Below are 21453 nucleotides of genomic sequence, written 5' to 3'. Positions count from 1 at the left end.
GTTCACCCAACGCTTTCTTTTGATATGAAACATCTGGAGCAAGTGGAATTGACAGTGACTGAACACTGCAGGGGGGAAAGAGTCGGTGCAGTTGGAGTTAATCAAGTTAATTAGGAATTGAATGAATAGTGTTTGTTAATGTTTCCACTTGTGTGGAACTTGTACATTGTCCCGAAGGTAAAAATTAAAACAGGAATAAATAAATTAGGGAAGTTCATATATGATCAGTTCTGAACAGATACAGGCCTTACAAACAAGATGCTGTGAGGAAAGATGATCAGAGTCCACACGACAACTAAAGGGTGGCTCAGCTTCACTTCTGCTTCTGCAGCTCTTCATCTAACTTGAACACCAGTGTGTGGTTCATCTTTTTCCACATGAGCTAAAACCAACTGGCCAAACAAGCATTACGTCGGTCCTTGAAATGACTGTCAATGCAATATTGTAAAACGACCATCTGACAAAAGGAGCAGAAGATGCATAAATCTATTTTAAGAAGCTTCAAAAAACTGAGTGTACTAAGGAGGTTCAGGGACGTGCCATCATCTCTATATGTGCAGTTTCTCTCTCCCTCTTCCTTTTCCAGCTGTATCTCCCTCTCTCCCATGTCCCCTTGTCTCGCTGTCCTCAACATCTCTCTCTCCGTCCTCTGCTGTGTTCTCTCTCAGCCTCTGTGTTCACTGCCTGTCCCCATCTCTGCGACTGCCAAAGTATATTGAAAATAATTTAGTAAAATTATATACACCTTCTCTGTTCCATCTTTGTGTGAGAGTTGGCATTATTTTGGATTTGAATATAGAAATGTGACTCTAAAAGTACATAAACATAAGCACAATGCGTGTCACACAGTAATATAATGATCATACCAATAATTACCAGGGAACATGTATATCTCTAAGGTAATTACATTGTTTGAATTAGATCAGCTCAGTTTTTGTCTCTTTTGAACAGCACAGGGACATAATGCTCATCTTATCCTGGGCGCAGTGGCTCTTCATCCCTCCTCTCCGTCACCCTCTCTTTTTCTTGTCTCCCCATCTTGTCCCGTATCTCTTCCCTTCGATAAAGCTGAGCTTTAATTGACAGAACCAACAAGGTCAACATAGAGTAAATTGATTTTTCTATATAAATATCAGTTAACAGTCTCCCTTTGGATGGATGGAATTAACATTAGCTGGCTAACTAGCTCATTAATTAACTCAAGTGAAACTAACTAACTGGCGCCATGATGGATGGCCGCTGTTAAACGTTGGCGGGACCACACAGGAGCTATTCATCACATGATGTCTGGGGATGAACTCCGTTGAACTACAAGCAGTCCACTGGTGAAATTCTCCAGTTATCTTAATCACACTTTGTGAGAAGATCATCCACTTTACCACCCACACACACACAAGCAGCGACGGCGATCGCTGATGTCAGAGAGTTGCGTTGTGGTTTCACAGTAGAGATCTACCATTGCCTTGACATTAGAGCGCATCAGTGTTGAAGCGCACGCAGCGAGTGATAATCGTCAGCAGCAGCTTAATGCATGAACATTAAGTGTTTGCAGTAAAGCTGCAGTAGAGGAACAGAGAGCTGATCACTGTGGACGTGGACCATCTGAACAAAGGCCTGCTTCTCTCCTCATTCATCTAAACTCTTTCTGAGTTCACCCTTTGACTCCTGCTGCTGTTCCACTGACGCCAGTCGCACTGCTGCAGTCCCTGCCTGCTCTCAGTGCAACCTTTGCTGCTCTTGCAGACGTGCTTGTTAGCTGCGCTGTCTGCTGCTGTCCGTCTTGTCTTCCTAAATCATCCTCATGTTTATTCTTCCTCATTTTCCTATTCGTCCTCTGTCTCCTGTTCCCCTTTGTATTTGTCCACTGTATTTCTCTCTCACTTCTAATCAATTTGCAGCCCTCATCTCCTCCCACACTATTTGTTTTTCCTCTCTCACATTTAGTGTTTTTTGCTCTTTGTTTGCTCCATCACCTCACTCTGCTTCTCCTCAGAGGATAAGATGTTTGTTTCATCTGCCTCACGTATGTGTGAAGGAGGACATTGGATTGTTGTGTTGTGTAAAGCTGTTGAGCGCAGTCTCAGTGGGTTGCCAGCCTCTCTGAGAAGGGTAGGAGCTGCAGGTGTGTTTTTGTGTATGTGTGTACGTTTTGTGGGTGCCAGGTTTCATCATTTGTGCAGTGGTAGTTGGCGATGCAGTGCTCCCCAGAGTTCAAATTTATATTGGTTTTGTTTTGGCTGTTTCAAATGAGAGCTGACAGCTTTGAGATCTGCTGAAATCCACTGATGGCTGATTTGGAGCTTTTGCCACAAAACACAGCCAATGCAAAAAAAAAAAAAAAAAAAAAAAAAAAAATCTGTATCAAAATTTCAGATCAAAATCTCACAGTGTGACTGCTGCTACCACCCAACAAACGAACCAATCAGCACATGACATGAAATGATGCAGAGCGAGAGGCGCACACGGACAGTGTAGGTGGATGATGCCTCTGCTTGCATGTGTTTGTTTAAGTAGTGCACATGCAATATCAATAATAACTTCATTTGTGATGGACTTTTAACATAATATGTGTATGGAGCACAAAATATGTGGAGTTGTATTTTATATTTATTTAATTATGCAGTAAAACCACATACAAGTAGATAAAATGAATAGAACAGCACAGTATAATCCAGGAGATGTGAAATCATGTAAGTCAATTAAAAATGTGCTTTCAGCTTATGTTTAAAAGAAGGTTCAGAATTAGTGGTGCAGGTTGATACAATAATTGATTTCACATGGCAGCAAACGCTCACCCGTCACAGTCCATCCAGACGCAGGCGTTGTGAGAAGTGCTGTTTCCTGCTGACCTAAGTGTGCACCCTTGTGTCTATGGGCTGAGTAGGTTTAGTCTGGAGCCAATCCATTTCATGTGTCATAAATCACATTTTTAGCAAATTTGTCGAAGCAATTTAAAGTCAATGAAAGCAAAGGGTGATCTATTCTCTTAGAGTGAAAACCACTGCAGATTCACTTTGGTTTTACTAAGTGCTAAATATGGGGAGTTACAATAATCAAGAAGAGATGAAATGGAAGCGTAGAAATCTTTCTCCAAGTCGGCGGCAGACAGAAACAGTTTGAACAACAAAGTGCAGACCGGTGGAAGCCTGAAGGAAGCCTAAATCACAGTCAGTGTCTTTATTGAAATGTCAGTAGCTACACTGCCTTTGTCGGGGTGGTACACGAGTGTCGTGCGACTTACAAATATTATCTTCACTATCTATCTCAAATTGGAAGCACTGCGCTTGCAACAACTAATCAACTGTTTGAGGACTGATGATAATATTTTTGGATTGAAGTTTCTTTTTTATGCCACATTCATGGACAGTATCCTTTGGAAATCACCCTTAGTTGCAGACTGAGTTCAGGGTAATTCCTCTCTGAGAAACATGCCCTTTGCATTTCACCATGAAAACCATGTTATTTGCTCATTATTGTGTTGTCATTCAGCTGCCTTGACAGCAGCTCCTGTTTTTTTTCCTTCGGTCCACGTTGTTTGACATGTTGGGCAGGTGCTGGAGGCGGTTAAGATCTCCAAAAACCTAAATGTCATTCCTCTGTGTGCCTGCTCGGGCTGCTGTTTTCTTTTTGAGATGTCAGTCTCTGCCGTCCACTTAATATAAGCTGCATGCAGGAGCTGAAATGGCAGATACACAAGCTGCAGCCTGCTTTCAAACTGCCGCTTATTGTCTCATCAAACACTTTTTATAATAACATTATCTCATGCTTTGATGTAATTAGGATGCCACAGGTACCCGAGGGATCTTAGGTCCAGTTTCATGTATCTAATGAATATTTATACACAGCATTATCATTTCTGGCAGCACGGTTCCCTATCTTGATTAATTCTTTGCCTCACGAGTCCCTCGGCATTTCTTTCCATGCTGGTTGTGATATTACTTCATCTCTAACTGTTGGAAATCTGGAGCGATCAAGTATCCCTGTAACCTGGTATGGTTGAACAAAGATATATGGGTCTCAATAATACCTCACTGTCGCTAACAGTACCTGCGGGTAAGTCTCAAATGATGCTACACATGGTAAGTTCAGCATAATGTATGTTTCCACAGTATCACATCCATCAGTGGAACAATTGAGTCGGGTCGTGCTCACCACTCTGCTGCTTAGTTTCTCTTTTAAACAGACATACTGCTCTCACTTTGAATTTGGAAGTTCATCCCTGACCTCGGAATAATGCACTTTGAGCGGCTGGAAGGTTTTTAATGTAAAACGTCTGTGCAGGTTATGTAAATGCTAAATGGACTGCACTCATGTAGTGCTTTTCTATCTTAACAGACCGTGCACTTTGCAACTTGCCTATTATTCACACACACACACACACACACACACACACACGCACACACAAGGCTCTGGCCTGCTCATCGGGAGCCACGTGAGGTTCATCGTCTTGCTCAAGGACACCTCAGCACTCGGACACCCACTCTACCTGCTGAGCTGCAGCCCCTCAGTATGTCTCTACGTCTGTGACTATAGCTTTTAATGTGAACCATGAGCAGAAGGTGTTGTTGCAGCTGTAATGAACCGTCTAAATTGTCATAATGCAATGACTGCTGTGGCCCACGTGTGATAGAAGGAAGTGAACAGTACCTCACCTGTTTTATCTTGGCTCCAGCCATCAGGGACAAACTTCCAGCAGACTTTGCCCCCACACAGACATCCAGTGTGACAGGCGTCAGCTGATGGCTTTGTCTGGTGTGTGTTTGACAGCGATCTGATGTGACAGCAGTCATCAGAGGGTTTGGTTTGCTCAGTGCTGTTCATTCAAACTGGCTTCACTGTCATTACTGAGACTCTATTCACCTGTTGGGGGTTGTGTGTTGGGGTGTATTGGGGGGGGGGGGGGGGGGGGGCTTATTGATTGCTAGCCTCCCCTCCAATTCCACTTTCTCTCTCTTCAAACACAACTGACCCTGACACCCAATCACAGTCTGTCGCCAGCCGTCTGTCAGCTGCATCACTTGGTGTCATCCCGGATAACAACGGGAAACCCCAACTTGTCTGCCAGCGTTCCGAGAAGAGTATTGGCAGCATGTCTATACAAATCCTTCTGAACACGCAGCGGCAAATTTAAGCTTTTTATGCAGAGTGACATTTAGAATGTTCGTACTTCTTTCTTCTCTGTCTCTCAGCAGCTGTGTGGGTTGTAGCATTGAAGGGCTATGTAATCTCATTTTTGTAACACTGCATGGTCTGAGATGTCTGAAATCAAACGGACAGGCATACCATAAGATGTTTTTCTTGTTGCTCTCTCGCTGCAAGTGCTCTTAATGGAGGTGAGGGCTTTTCTCAGGAGAGTGTTCTATTGTCTTTTGATCGATATAAGTTTGGCTGATACTCATTGGTAGATTTTTTTTCTTGAGCTTAGTGCTTGTATTAGTAGTCAGTGGGCAGTCTGACTAAAAATGACAATATTCAACAATGGAAAGGATTAGATACGCCAAGAAAATCGTTCTAAATATTAAACATGTTCCTTGGTCGGTAAGTAAACGTTTTGTGGTGGGATGGCATTGGAAGCCACAATATCTCATGTCAGTATCTCAAGTCAGTTTTTCCCCCTCGCCCTAAATAGTTTGAAATGTGTTCCCAGTGATTCCTGGGACTTCAGGCTCCTGCACAGCTGCACTCCACTGTTGGTCAATATGAATGCACAGCACAAACCAACCTTTTGCTGCTGTACACTAACGACCTTCCTGCTACGATTCACACCGCCGCCGTTGGAGCTTTTCTGCAGTCCCAACACACATCAGTTCGCAGCCAATGCATTCTTGATTAGGCGTGGACACGGTAATTGTTTTCATTGCCTCGGATTGGAACGACATTGAATTTAATGTGGTCCATCGATCTTTTGTTGGGGGGAAATTGGGTTTGTTACCAGCGTTGTAGATCTCTTATGGCCCACATGTTAACCTTTTATACTCCTTCTCCCTCAACATTTTCCTCTCCTGTCCCACTCCAACTCTATCTAGCTCCGTCCTCCCTTCCTTATTATCATATCTCATTCTCCTGCCCCTTGACTTTTAATGCGTCCTTCTTTCTCCTTCATTCAATCTGTCTTCTGTGTGCTTTTCACCCCCTCCTCTTCCTCCCCACTCCTCTTTTTTCCCCATTCTACTCCCCAAATTTGCTTTCAATTTAAAAACTCAATCAGCATGATTGCTTATCAGAGGCAGCATTGCCAGGGCAGTGTACCGCTGACAAACAGCTGGAAGATGTACCCAGCAAATATTTGCTGTTTTTGCTCGATAATGGATTAAAAGATTAGCTAATTATCAGCATTGCTGTAGACTGATTTTTTTATCGGCTCACTAATTGATTTACTTTAAGAAAGCATTTAGAGGCTGCACTCCATACGTTATTTCACCTTTGCTGTAGCTTTGCTTTACTATGGAGCATAAATGTGTTCTCTGTAGTGTTTCTCACCAAGATGCATTTTTATGTATATTTTGTACTCTGCATTGTCAAAGCCTGCACTAATCAATGTTTTTAGACTGCAGTTGAATTAAATGATTACATGTCATGTGAAAGGTGTTGCTCATAGTAACAAGCACACAGAGAATGATCTTCCTGCATTTTAGCTTCTTTTAGCTCATTGTTTTGGTTTTACAGCCCACAGCTTCACTGCTCTGGTCCACTTCAATAGCTTTCACTGGCTTCGCCTGCAGCAGCATGCTGCCATTGAAATATAAATCTCTGATAAACTCGTTATATGCTAGGCAGACAAAATGAGTAGCTGGCAGATGAACTCTCAACAAATTCAGAATTTGGCAGCTGAAGAGTCAGATATTTTTCTCAGGAGTTGGTGGAGAACAAAACAGAGCTTAAAGGAGTTTGAACGTTGGACATATTATTATTGTTGCTTCATATCTTTGGACATGTACCGTAGGCATTTGTCAGTGTTGTTTTTAAAGCTTCTTCCCCAGACCCCATGTGGGCAAAACAATGTATTAATTAATGCTGCTCCAACATAAATGATATCAGCTAGCAGTCCTCAGTTCCCCCCTGCCTTTTGCTTTGCATTGTTAAGCTTCTTGGTGCATATCCGCCACCAACTGTCGGAGGAATAGCCTGAAACTATAAGCAGGAATGTTGTGTCACCTGTGTGCGTTTGTGCATGACAGTAAAGCACAAGATACAAAACGACACTCCATAGCATCACTAGTGATCAAAAACTCAAAGGGTCCCTTTAAACAAGAAAACTCTCCATTGAAATCCAAGATAATGGCTTCTTTAATTCTTCTCTTTCTCTAGACGAAGCAGAGCGACCCCAGACTTCATCCACGATATACCAAAAAATTGCAGGGCATTCCCTATGGCCGGCATAATACAATCATTCACAAAACGTAATCACAATGAATTCATTATTGAAAGTCAGTATTGGGTTTTTGTGTCAAAATTTAAATCGACAGGTCAAATCCTTGCACGATCACAGTAGGTGTTATGATGTAAAACTGAGAACACGTGGGTCAGTTTTTAACCTGTCTCTTTGTCTCTCTCAGCAGTCAGAGTGTAGAGCCAGCCCCAAGAACAGCACAGAGCCGGCTGTGGACCTGCTGGGCCTGGGTAAGACACGACCAGCCTTCTGCCTACCTCCAGTATAATAACCCCCGAACAATACAATAACTTGTCAAACTGTATTCTGATGTCTGCCTAATGTGTCAGATATGTAAATTAAACCAATTATGCCGGGTGATGTAATAACATTTTTAGATTGATGTTATAATAATTGCAGGTTCAGTAATGTGTGACATTATAAGGGGGAAGGTTTAATGCAGCCAAGCTTTGTCTGAGTCATGTAGAGACCTTGTTTTACTGTCAGACATCATTGGTGGTTTCAGACCGCCATGTCTGACATAACCACTGTATCCACCCAGCCTTCATGACCTGCACTGTGTTGTTATGCTTCATGTGTATTTCAAACAGGGAGCGTAAAGAATTCTGTTCTTTGGAGAAACTGAACAGTAACAGTTAATTTTGCCACTGAAACACATAGCTGGGTTGATAATAGACTTATTGCCTTTAAAAAATCAAGTGCAGTGATGAAATGGAAAATCAGTAGTTTTAATGGATCATTTTGGGAAGTCTATCTTTAGCTGGCTGAGTCCTTAATTTAATTGGAACAAAATAATTGAAATGTCTTATTAAAACATGTAAAACATGAAAATCAGATAGTGAGAACAAGACCAAGGAGCTAAAAGGTGGTTTTAGGAAACACTTATCTTCAGTGCATTGTTGTGGCTTTTATAATTTAGAGCATAAGAGGAAAAAGACACAAGAGAAATAAGAGGTAATAAGAAGCTCCCCATCTATTCAGTAAGGACAGGGTGAGACCCAATCCGCTCCTTCGACTCTCTTAAAGTTCAGTCTGTTTTACCTTTGACCACTGAAATCATGATGTTCTGTGATGTCCATCCAATTTGAGAGAGGGTGTGGGCTTGACCTCTTATTCAGGATAAATACCTGCACTGTAAAATAACACATGCGGTGCAGAGGGAGGGTTGCTGCCTGGACGGAAGGACAGAGGGCACTGACACTCAAGCGTTAGATGAGAAGCTGTGTAATTTGGACTTTGCTGAAAGCTGTTTTTAGCCAATCAAGCAACGAAATGCCATTAATGTTCACAACACTGCGCAGAGTTTCCTGTCCCGTTGCGCTTCAGACAGTGAGCTCCTGGCTTTGTCGAATGTTGTGTGAAGCCCCTCAAGCCTTGCATCTGACAATCATCTGAAACCAACAATCTAATAAGCGTGTTTATTCATTCTTGACACAGCTGCCTCCCTGACATGTTGCATGGAAAACAAGTGCCACTCCATGAATGCCTTTGAGCAGAGACTGTCCGAATACACATCAGGCCGGTGTGCTTACCAACCGTGGTCGATTGACATTTGTATACCTCTTCTTGTTGCACCTGTTGGAGCGGCACAGCTCTATGATTGTTATCAATCCGTGGAGTTTGGAGAGCAGGAGCAGGTCACATGTTCTCCACCTCCTGCGTGCGTGCATTTTAATTGTCAAAACGAAGACCACAACAGCAGAATAGCTGGAAAGATTGAATGCACCGAGGATATGACATTCAACAAAGGTCACAAGCTGGATTCAAACCTGTGACATTTTGAGAGCACACTATGCATCTTGGCCCGTTAAGCGCCTGGAGATTCTGCTCCATGCCCGGTGACCGGAACGGTATAAACACAGCAGAGAAAGTCACGGTTGGTTCAGGGTTTTCACCGTGGATGTGTAATACGCAATCGTCCTGTGTTTCCAGAAACAATACTGGATTATATCAGATTTGAGAGGGTAAGCTGTGCGGGCAGGAGAAAGAGCCAGTGGACACAGCATTGATCAAACAATCCCAACCGCTGCATCGGAGAATGAGAGGGGACGCCCTGCTATAAATATCCAATGCTACAATCCTTGCAGCCATGTCGAGTGGATGAGATTTCACACATAATCAATAAGTCAAATACGTGGCAGCATGCCTTCAGCGCTCACACATCCCCCTGTTACTCCATCCATCCCTCCTTGTCTCCAGTTACCTTATTCTGCAGCTGTCAGAGAGCCACTTTCTGCCTGAGCTTCTGCGTCTGTGTGTGTTTCTGTCAATTCCTCCGTTCACTTTAATTCAGTTTAGCAGGCTGAGCTGCACTGAGAGTCAAAGCGATGCTGTGAGACCATTCAGATAAGCATTTTTACCCAAATCTCTTTTTTCTCCCTGGTTTGCCAGACTCTCAGGCTTTTAGTATCATAAGAGAAGGCTTCTTTTTGACTACAGTCATATTAAAACATAACGTTTTCTTTCAGGTTCATTCGGATAAATGTCTCAGAGAGACATTTGAGGAGCAAAGCCTAGCTTTACCTCTCATTGAGATGCTTATTTTTTTCCTGTTTCAATGTTCTTAATTGGGAGAAAAACATTTTATTGTTGTGGGGATGCCAGGGAAGGAGCATATTTCTGCAATGCACTTCATTTTATTTCTGATTTTTTCTAAATGTATGATCAGACAGACCAATTTATACCTGCATTCATTGTTTCGCACCAAAATGCACGTGTTCATGGCTGGCCAACAAATGTATCATATACATTTTTCTTTTCTTCTAAAACATTAGCAAAGATGTTCATCTGAAATACTTTTGTCATGCATTGTTTACGTCCATATATTCTAGCTAGCTGAGGCAAAGCAGGCCGTCAAATCACGATTTTATAGTAATGCATTTGTCTACCAACAGAAACAGAAAATAATGTCAGTAAGAACAATTCGTGTCTGAGTTTGTCTGGATTAGAACTCCGTACAGGTGATGCCAGAGAGCAGGAGGAGACGGGTGAACCAGGCTGAGACTCAGTGGATCCGGACGCAGCACAGCAGGCTGTGGATTTACTCTCAGCCGCTCCTTAGCGATGTTATTGTGAAGCATAGTTTGTTTACCGACTGAAATAAGCTAAAGAACAGATGAACTCTTTCATTTGGAGAGATGTTCGGACAAAATCACTTTGACATATGATGGTGTTTGTTTCCACCTGGTGTGGGCGCACTGGAAACAGGACCAGATAAACTTCGTAGGGGACCAAGGAGAAAAAACACCTTGCAGTATTTTAAAGAAATGCAACTTTATTTTATGTATTTCAGCTTTTGTAGGGCATGCGATTTGAGAACAGCGTGGCTATATAAAGCTATTAGAACTAGAAATCTACAACACAGGACTGTAAGGTGGGGCATAACGCATGAGCTGCCTTTGTTGATTTCATGATGCAAATTCAAGTTGGCAGTTAATCAAATTGCTTAAATCAGTTGATATGTAGTGAACCTGTGTTTTTCTGGTCAGTGGCGTTCTGAGCCACTGGGGCAGTTGCTCATTTTGCGCAGCCTTGACTGCAAAGAGACTGCTGCTAAGATTGTGCCATTACCCAGCTATGTGTAGACAAACTTAAACTATGTAAATGAAGCAAGTGTCCAGCGTTTCTGTCTGTTGGCTGGTGTTAATTGTTTGGCTCTCCAAGATGGGGAAATGCAGCCTGTTTTTCTGCAGCACAGGCTTCCATCAAAAATCCATTAATAGTGTGTTTCATTAAAATTCCAGCATCACAACATAAACTATTACATTATCTGTTCACCGTCTGCACATTCGGGGACGCTGCACTGCTTCCTTTATCACCTGTAAACAAACACACTGTACCAGTAGCCGGTCATTTAGGGTGCATGTTCCACACTTTCCACCCTCTGTATGATCACTCTGCCTGCCAGTAGCTAATGACCACGGACACCAAAGCAGCTCATCCTCCTTTTCCTGGAGTCACTTCCTTCCAGAATCAAGCAAGCTTCGTCTTGTGCCTTAGTTGTGCCTCGTGTTTGGGAAGAATTGTGTTAAATTAACATGCTTTTGGATTCACGGCTGCACCAGTGCTCCCAAGACCCAGAGAATGTTATTATTGACAGGATGGAAACTCATTTTGACCGCTGGGACAGCGTAATAATAGAACATTTTCATATCAAATCTAATCAGAATGTTGCATTAGAATCAATGCAGAGCTTAATCAAGTGAGACATTTCAGCCGTCGTGGTGTTGGCCAAGTCCTTAATGTGACGGCCCCCTACTGCTGAATGAGGTCGCTGTATTCATTGAAGATACTGGGAAGCTCTGTGTGTGTGTGTGTGTGTCTGTGTGTGTGTGTGAGAGAGAGAGAGAGAGAGAGAGAGAGAGAGAGGGAATGCACTCGGGGCAGAGGGGTTCAGGGTGATTATGAAACGCACCCCCAGCCTGAACTATTGGTCTGTTTCCATGGTGAAGTCGAGAGTGCTCTCAAGAAGCAGCTCCATCCCATGATAAAGGATGGTGGGCGCATTGTCCGACATGGCAGTGATGTTGGTGATGATGGGCCCTTTTCTCCCAGCAGCTCATTTCCATGGCAATGGCTGAATGAGTTTTTGGTAAAGGAGGGGTGGGGGTTAGAGTGATAGGGGGGTAATTGACGCACATGAAATCCTATTTTTCTCTCCAGTGTGTAACAATGCGACTCACACCTGTCATTCCTGTCAGCCTCTAAAGTACTAATCATAGCCGTAATAGGCTTTATTCTTCAAGCACCTTTTACAGCAATTTGCAAGGTAATTTAACTACCAAAATAAAAGCCAAGCTCATAAATGACACCGAGGCCTCACAAGAAGGATTTAGGGCAATAATCTGTAGTTTAAATATTAGGCTGCAAGACATGACAATCAAAGTAATTCTTGAGTTTGAGCGGAGAGTTTTAATAAGAGCTCTTTCTGGCAGTAAATGCTTTCCCTTGTACTCTGCTGTCTGGCTCAAGGAGCTCTGTCTTGTTCACACTGTAAAGGGCTAAATTATGGATGTTTCATCACTGTGGTTATATAAATGACCTCCGCTGCTCACACGCTCTTACACACACAGTTCACTCTCTCTTCCCTTTCACACACTCCCTCTGCTGCCCCTTCCTGCCGCTCCATCACTATCCCCTCTCTCTCTCACAGGACTGTGCGTTGTGTTCTGGGAGTTTGTTCTTCAGCTGTAGGGTCTCTCTCCAGGCACAGCTCTTCCATAATGATCCTGACTGCTACAATGTTCAGTGCTCTTAATGGAATAGTTGAGCATTTTGGTCAAAAGGCTTCTTTGTTTTCTTCATGAGAGTGAGATGAAAGGACTGTTGTCAGTCTCACATCACTATGTGGTTAGCCTAGCGTAGCAATAAAGTCTAGAAGCAGGGGGAAACAGCTTGCAAACACAATTTCTTTGTGCACATTTTACATGTTAATTTTTCAAGCTTTAAAAGTAAGTTCTGTACTTCACACACAGACATGAGATTGATATTGATTGATTTTAATCCTGGAAAGAAATTTCTTGAATTCCTCATCATTTTCATTTTCAGTGTTGTGGTGGTAAATTCAAAGAGAGCAAATAAAGGCTCACAGGTAGTGGACATGATAAGAGAAACATTGACTTCAGTGAACAGTAGTTCAACACAGCTGCTTTGATATAAATTGAGCTGAACTTAAAACATCCAGGACAGTAAATGATTGTGCAGATTGAGAGGTGGCATATTAGAGGTTGAGTTTGTTTTACCTACACTCCATCACAGCCATTCATTTGACCAGTCCAATAAGCTTTCTGTGTCTTTTAACGTCTGTTTTTTTTTTTTCACAGCACACATTTTGACTTGTCACAGCAAAAAAAAAAAAAAAAAAAAGCACAGTTGTTACTGATTGCGTCAATTCTGGCTTTGTTCCATCTTTGTGTCTTAATAAACCTGTCAGTGAGCCAGCATGGCACAATGGACCCTTTCACAGCAGCCGTCTGGACTTGTCAGAGCAGGAAACACACAGGTTGAGCGACTAACAATAATGATGGCTGCCTTCCATTTCCATGCACCAGTGGGCCATCCCAGAGAGCCAACACGCACAAGACCAGGAGCCTGGGACTGCCACACCTAAATGGAATGCAGCCATCGTTAATTCATGTTATTACTTACACCTGCTCTTTCTGCTACTGTGAAAAAGGTGTCTTCATTGTACCCCACAAAAAAATCAATAAATCAGCTTTGAACCATCTGGAAAAATTATATCCATATAGTGGAACGTAATGTCTGTGTCCTTTCTGTATTTGAAGGCTGAACATGAAGTTTTAGACTCTTTAAAACACCCTAACTAGACCGGCTGTGTGACACAGTGTCAAATATATTTGCAATTATGCACAATTACTTAGTAAGTATTTATTTTTCCAAGGGCAAAAGGAGAAGCATAAGTGAAATCATTTTCAAGGCAAAGCTCACTACTGAAGGAGACTACTACCACTGAGGATGTTCCAATTAACAAGCGTGATAATTGTAAATTGAGTTGTGTGGGGTACTTTGGAAATGTGTGTGGAAGCAGAAATCTTATAAATACTCTTGCATATGTGTGTAAAAGTCATATTGAGTAATGCCTGTTGGTGTCAGAGCCCTCAGTTTGACTGTTTCTTGATCGTTTTTCATTTCTCTTTATGCCTGTTCATAAATTCTTACTCTTTTAAATGATGAATGCCGGGTCATTTGAAGCCTGACGTTGTTTTTATGAAGTCATTTTAAATCAATTTAAATGTCCTAAATGTTAAATACATGTTGAGAAAACAACTTCACCACAAGGTGTGTTTTGTTTTGTAGCTGTCCTGGAGCTTTTGATCATATGATTTCCATCAGTAATCATAAAATGCTCTTTCAGAGTTTTCAGGAAAAAGGATTTTTTTTTTTCTTTTTGCCAGTGCGGAGAGAGAAATCTGTACCGTGAGCTTTTATTATTTGATGATCATCACTGAATCAGATGTGTTGCCAAAGCATTTATGAACTTACATAGGACTTCAAGTAAAATGTACTCAGGGTTATACTGTTTACTGACACAATCTGCAGTGTTTCAGTGTAAACCGTAAGAACACATAACTGATCAGCTGCCAGTTATAAAAAAAGCTCCTACAGGGATTATATTAGGTGTCAGTAATACACAGTATTTGTAGCTTTGTCAGTTCATCTGATCTGTTTGCATGGCTTTGATTCATATACTCTCTCTCTCTCTCTCTCTCTCTCTCTCTCTCTCTCTCTCTCTCTCTCTCTCTCTCTCTCTCTCTCTCTCCCCCTCAGATGCTCCAGAGGGTGGAGGGAAGGGCTCAGGCAGTGCTGCACCAATTGGTGATGAACTGGACATCTTTGGACCAATGGTCTCCAACCCTCTCCCCTCATCCAACAACACACAGCAGGCTCAGGTAACACACACACACGACACACAACACACATACACACACAACACACACACGCACACACACAGAGTCTCAGGCTTTCATCATCTGCTTATCACCACAGGCAGACTGCAACACAGGCAGTCTGTGGAGAATCCCATGATAAAAACACACACACACACGCACACAGGCATATTCACAAACACGCCGTCTCACTTATACGTGGACACACACTCTCTGAGGATCATATCAAAGCAAACTGTCATGTGCTCTCCTTTGCTGAATTAATTTGACTGCTGTCCTTCATAGAGAGAGCCGATGTGGGCCAATGTGACAGACAGAGGAATAATGATGAACTGCTACAATCGAACGAGCAGCTCTGTGCTACCTGCTGTCTACATGTTGTTTAAACCTAATGCAGCTGACCAGATAACAGGGGAAACTGTGATGGGAAATATGGGGAAAGATTACTCGCACAAAATACTTTCATGCTTTTTGTCACAGCCCTGCGAAATGACAGCAAGAGGAGAGAAGGAAAGATTGAGAGGGAATAAGTCAAACAAGGAGAGATGAAGAGAAATTTAAAAAAAAATGAAAAAGGAGGACAAATAGAGGGGAGAGTGTGAGAATGAAATGGTGGGGATTTTTTTCTCCACATAAACTATCAAGCTGGTCCCCGAGCATCATTTTCAGACAAGCAGCTTAGCCATAGCGTGCCTTTAATGGCTAAAAAGTGGTGGAAAGTGAACACTACTCAGAGTCTTTGAGGTACAGTGTTAACAGCAGGTGAATGGTTTAAAGGACCAGTGTGTAGGATTTAGTGGCAGCTGGTGCCAAGGTTGCAGATTCCAATCAACTGAATAACCCTCACCTCACCCCTCCCTTTGGAAGCAAGTAGGAGAATCTAGAGTGGCTGTGCAACTCCAGAAACATGGCGGTACAACATATGGGTCTCTGTTCTTCTGTTCAGGTGATTATATGTGAATGAAATCAGAATTAGGAATATCCTGTTACATTTCTGACATACTTTGCCAATAAAGCGCCCTAAATCATACACACTCGTTCTTCAAGATAATTATTTTCATACTGTGGTTCTGAAATGGACCCTCTGGTATTCTGTGCTGGAAGGCAGTTCGTCCTATCTCTCTGAGAAGCTAGCGTTAGCGAAGTAGCTCGTGTGCAGAGCTGCCAGGAGCTGTTTTTTTTTTTTACTTAGAGGATGCCTACATGCAGTTCCACACTTGTAGTCGTGGAATAAATACATATACAGACACATACACACGTGGCATGATATTATGATATTTCATATGCTTTAAAAGCAAAATACACACATGCAAACATCCGCAAAGTACAAAGAAGCCCCCTCGACCCAGTGGAGGTGGTTGGAGAAAGGAGGATGCTGGCTAATCCGTCCTCCCTGATGAAGAACATGTCCCACCCTCAGTGACAGGCTGCTTCACCCACAGTGTGTGAAGGAGAGATACGGCAGGTGCTTCTTTCCTGCTGCTGTCAGACTGTACAATCAGCACTGCTCCCAGCAGACCACACACACACACACACACACACACACACACACACAATCTGACTGTTCATGTGCAAAATCAGTTTTTACTGATCTGTGCAATATCAATATTTACTATCTGCAATAACGTGAACTCAACTACTGTCTTTTGTAACGTACAGGTATTGTATTGTTCACCTATTTATCATATCCTGTTGTGTTTTTATAACTCGTGCTTCTTGCTATTACACTTACCCCTGTGCTGCTCTAACGCTGCACATTTCCTCGCTGTGGGATTAATAAAGGATTATCTTATCTTAAATTCACAGTGACCCATTCCTGGGTTGAAAATTCATTCTTTCACTCTCTGACCTATTCCTCATTTTCAAATTGTATATCTCACTGTGGCGCGCACACACACACACACACACACATCTCTGAGCCTCCTGGGACCAGACCAGGCAGTGGCTGGCTGGGGACCCAGGCATGAAGAACAATTATGGGCTGCTGTAACTGCAAGCTCCCCCTCTGCCACCAGCGGCCTCCCACTTACCTTCTAATCCCCCCTCCATGCTCACCTCCTCACTGACACCTACAGCAGCTCTGCTCATCTTCATATATCCATTAATCCCTGATTCTCATCCTCTCTCCTCTTTCTTCTTAAGGTAACACTGCACATGCCGTTCCTCCTATTTTATTTACATCTTACACAGCGTCCCAACTTTTAGGGAATCTGAGTTGTGCCACAATTAGCAGTTTTTGATGTGTCATTTGCTCTCTCCCTTCACTTCAGACCATTTCTTTTTCATACTGTGTTTATGCTCCATTATTCCCTCTGTTTGTCTTCTCTCTCCCCTGTCCTTCCATTTTCCTTCATTGCACTGTCACTCACCATTCATTCTCTCACAAGAATATATTCTCCTTGAATCTGCTAACAAAGCGCTGCTCCTACTCTTTTCCTCCTCGTCCTTCCTGTGTCCTCTTGCTCCTCTCTTTTCCACTCCTTGCCTCCTTCCCTTCATCTCCTTTACTCTCTGTCTTATATCTGTTCTTACCTGGAGCCTCATTAATCAATGTTTGGAAGGTACAAATATATTCACACTTTAGACATACTATACAAGTGTTTCTGAGTGTAATTTATGAACTTGGATTTATGCTTAGATGTGCATGAATTCAAATGTAGCCAAGACCATTCTGGCTGCACAACACCAAGAGGTACACAGAGCATTAATGCTTTCTTTAAAGACCAGTAAAAGTCAATCAAGTAATTAAGTAAATTTGACAGGAATGTACTAGCACACTACCGCTGAGACAACAGTTACATGGAAACAATTCAAATTGTGCAGTCAGTCAGTTGAAAAGTCAAATTTTCTTGCCTTTTACACACCAGTCTGACAGTTGCAGTTCGGGTTATATAGGTTTAGGATCAGTAAAAAGCAAAAAAGCAGGACTGTAAATGAAAAACTCAGCAGACATTTGATTTGCGACTCCACCTTTCTCCAGCGGTGGACGAAGAGACAGGAATGGAATTTCATACCTACCATGAGCTGCATAATGCATGCTCGTCTTTGAGCCATAATTTCAGGGGCTCAGTGATGCAAATGGTTTTCCAACAGAACAGTGCAGCACAGCAGGCTGTCGAGGAAGAAATGTCTACGCTGTTTCCAACTTCTTATTACTGTAAGTGCACCATTATTCAGCAGCAAGGCTGGAAGCTGTGTTGGTAGAGTAGTAAAAATAGTCAAAGTATTAATGCATTAATGTCAAAGTAAGAGCCAAAATATTACTTCAGTAAAAGTAAAAAAATGTACATATACAAATTGTATATAAAGTATCAAAATAGAAGTACTTGTTATCCCGTTGCTGACCCCAAGATTTATCTTGTGGCCCTTGGAGGGGGTCCAAGTCCAAGGCTGGGATCTATTGGACTAAAGGGCTGAACTACCTGACCACTTAAAAAGTAGAGACTCTAAAACTGAGCAGCTACAACAGCAGAACGTCCTTCCGCACTGATGTTATATATGATGATTCATTAGTCACAGGGAGGTTTGCATCATAAGTCATTTTGATAATACTTTACTGAAATAAGGTTTGGATTTTATATATAACCATGTATATAGGTAACCACTAACTATAGCTGTGAATAAATGTATTGGATGAAATAGTTCAGTATTTCCCTCTGAATTGTACTGGAGTATACATATAAAGTAGCATAAAATACAATAGTAAAGTACCTCAAATTTGTACTGAAGTGAATGTACTCTGTTGCTTTCCACCACTCTTTGTCAGATTAAATATTAATAACTCGCGTGTGATGCACGCACAGGCCTGTGTCGTGTCGTAGTCATTACATTAAAAGTGATTGTTTTTCACTGCAGTCTGCTCAGGTCTTTGACTCTTAAACTTCACAGACTGCGAGTGACTGCTCCACAGTCACGCTGTTTGATATCAGACAGGCTGCTTTCACATGGCCCTCCGCCTGTGGCAGCACTGTCTGTCTTGTAGACTCTATTATTTGAATGTCAAACAGGACATTTTGTTTCCTCCACAGTCCTCTATTCAGAAGATGGAGTTCGCTGCAGCTCTCACAGCCAGGACTTGTTTATTCTCTGTGTACTAATAGACCAACAAAGTCCAAAGACATCTCTTACATGTTGCCTTCAAACTCACCAGGAGATATATTGCTTGTCTTTGCCTGAGTCATATCCAATGGAATGTAGAGACTTTCACTGCTGTTTCCAGCACCATATAAAGGAAAGGCAGTTACCTCACAGTATGTGGATAATAATTGCCTCTGCCTTGGTGCAAAGGTTAGCCTGCGATTGCCTCCTTATATTTGTTTGTCTGTAATCAACAAGTCTGACAAACTGTGCATGTTTCTGCTTCCCGGAGGAAGAAACCCATCGGTGTCAGATGCACATCCGTGTATTTCTTGATTCCTTCTTCACTCAGACATCAAATTTGTCAAGCAGCTCCATGCTCCCAAGAGGAAACTCGCCACCACTGCAGCATCAACCTTTCCGTTTTCAGATAGCATCCCTCTCCTATACATACGAGCAGTACACACGCAAGGACACAGTTTTGACAGTCAATACACATCCGCCTAACCTTGCACACACACACCAATACAGAGGGCTGAATTTGGGATTCAGCAGGCGGATATTGCTTTACAGCTGTGATTAGCTGGGTGTGTGAAGAAAGAGGAAGCTGGCAGCATGCTGATTCGTGCAGCTATTAACTGGCATCGGGGAGCGCTCGGCTATCTGCGAATACGTCAATTACAAAAATACGATTACAGCCTTGTAGGAGGGGGAGGATTTGTGTTATCCCCAGCTTTTCCCCTTCACTCTCTCTTTCACACACACACACACACACACACACACACACACACACACACACACACACACACACTTTCTCTCTGTATGCTGTCCTCTGTCTCTCATTCACCCTGCGCTGAATGAGGAGAATGTAGTTATTAAACAGCTTTTACCAAGAAAACTCAAAAGAATGTTAAAAAAGGCACTGAAAATGGAATAACGTTTAACTTCGTGTGGTGGGGAGGGAAACGAGGAGGGAGGGAGGGAGAGAGGGAGAAAGAGTGACAGATGAGACAAAGCACAGAAGAATGAGACAGGCGAGGAAAAAATGTTTGGGGCAATAGATGGATGGAAAGAGGGATGCGTGGGCGGAGATCAGGTTAGGAGAGGAATGAACAAATAAAGGTGGAGGGTAAGGGGCAGGGACACACAAGACGTGGACCGTGAAGTCCCACCAGCCCTAAGAGAACGAGTGCGATGGTGCAGACAGGCCAGAGGCTTGAATCACCACCCTCAATCCTATTTCTGTTTTTTTTTTCCTCAAGCCGCTGGGTTCACACAGGTTACCCAGTTTGTGGGTAATCAATAAGAGATCCTGGGCCAGATTTACTAAGGCTGTTGTGTGTGAATACGTGAAGCATTCTGCCCCAAACACACATGCTGTATTCATCAAACTGGCACTGCAGGCTGCAGTCAGAGGTTGCGTGTCATTTGTGTCTGCAAGGTGTGTCTGACTCTTCACAGCATGTGCGTTTAAACTGAAGGGTTTTTTTTTTTTTTTTTTTTTTTGCTTTAGCTTATCATTATGGAGTAAATGTTGATTGCACCATGTAATGGCTGTAGAGTAATGACACCGTCAGCGTTTAGATTGGTTCTCTACGAGCCAAGCTTTCACTCTGCAATTTTGTCTGCCACCAGGTACAATCTCCCAGGAACATGAAGGCTGGCACCATTTCTATCTGCTCTCATGTCTCCATTACAGACTAAATGAATGAATGAATGAATGAATTCATGCTTTTTCTCCTCGTGTTTTTTTCTCCCTCCTCCACCCCCATGCCAGCCCCTGCTGCCTGTACTTGTTAGCACAAAGCAATAGTCAAACTTTGTTGTTACTCCATATGAAATTATGTCAGTTTCACATCACCTTTTCAGTGAACACTCCTCTCCCTTCTCTCTTGTGTTGATCATTTCTTCACAGACATTGGGAAACAAATGCAGTGTGTACTGTGTTTTTGGTAGTTGCTGGGCTCTGCTTGTCTTTGCAACCGCGGTGCCAAGACTAACACTAATGCTAACATTAGCGCTTCCATGCTAACACTCGGACCTTTGTTGTGGCTAATGTCATGAAACAGTCGCAGTCTGAGGTTTAGGCTTGGTCAGGCTTAAGAAAAGATCATGGTTTGGGTTGAAAACGTTATAGTTACGCTATGTAACTTCAGTATTCAGTTCAATTTTATTGAAGTTGTCTCAGATCACTTTCCATATAGAGCTGGTACAGACCATACTCCTTATCCACAATACATTAACTTCAGTACATTATGTAGGTTGACTTTAGGTTTCACACAGGATGCAAACAGCAGATTCATGAGACCCAGGGTTGAAAGTCCTGTGTCTCTTTGACCCATCCATCCACCTCACCTTCCTCCATATGCAGACTTTCTTGCTGTTTACTTTATGTCATAATTACAGCCACTAGAGGTCACAGCCAAGCATTAAACATAAATACAGGTTGTAATAACCTCCTTGCAAAGATGACCTATACAGTCCTCTCTGGAGAGGACAGGCTGCCATAAACAACAGTGCAAATGGGATTTAAAAGAGCCACAAGAAAGACTGTGGCAATGAAAATAAATGAGAATTGGG

At 42.6% G+C, this 21453-nt stretch overlaps 1 protein-coding gene across 4 annotated transcripts in view; it reads left to right on the top strand.

Annotated features, from left to right (window-relative positions):
- The window catches only part of LOC143328091 (stromal membrane-associated protein 1-like), a 93610-nt gene that overhangs the window by 54811 nt on the left and 17346 nt on the right, over positions 1-21453 (top strand). For 3 of the 4 annotated variants that reach the window (XM_076743014.1, XM_076743015.1, XM_076743018.1), the window contains exons 7-8: positions 7557-7620; positions 14678-14799. In XM_076743014.1, the coding sequence (XP_076599129.1) occupies positions 7557-7620; positions 14678-14799 (186 nt within the window). The remainder of the gene's footprint in view (positions 1-7556; positions 7621-14677; positions 14800-21453) is intronic. The other variant, XM_076743017.1, reaches the window with a different exon arrangement.

The sequence above is a fragment of the Chaetodon auriga genome, chromosome 11 (assembly GCF_051107435.1).
Source record: "Chaetodon auriga isolate fChaAug3 chromosome 11, fChaAug3.hap1, whole genome shotgun sequence".
In the NCBI taxonomy this organism is placed as follows: domain Eukaryota; kingdom Metazoa; phylum Chordata; class Actinopteri; order Chaetodontiformes; family Chaetodontidae; genus Chaetodon; species Chaetodon auriga.
Note: the sequence above shows the minus strand (reverse complement) of the source record. Positions and strands in the feature narration are given on the sequence as shown.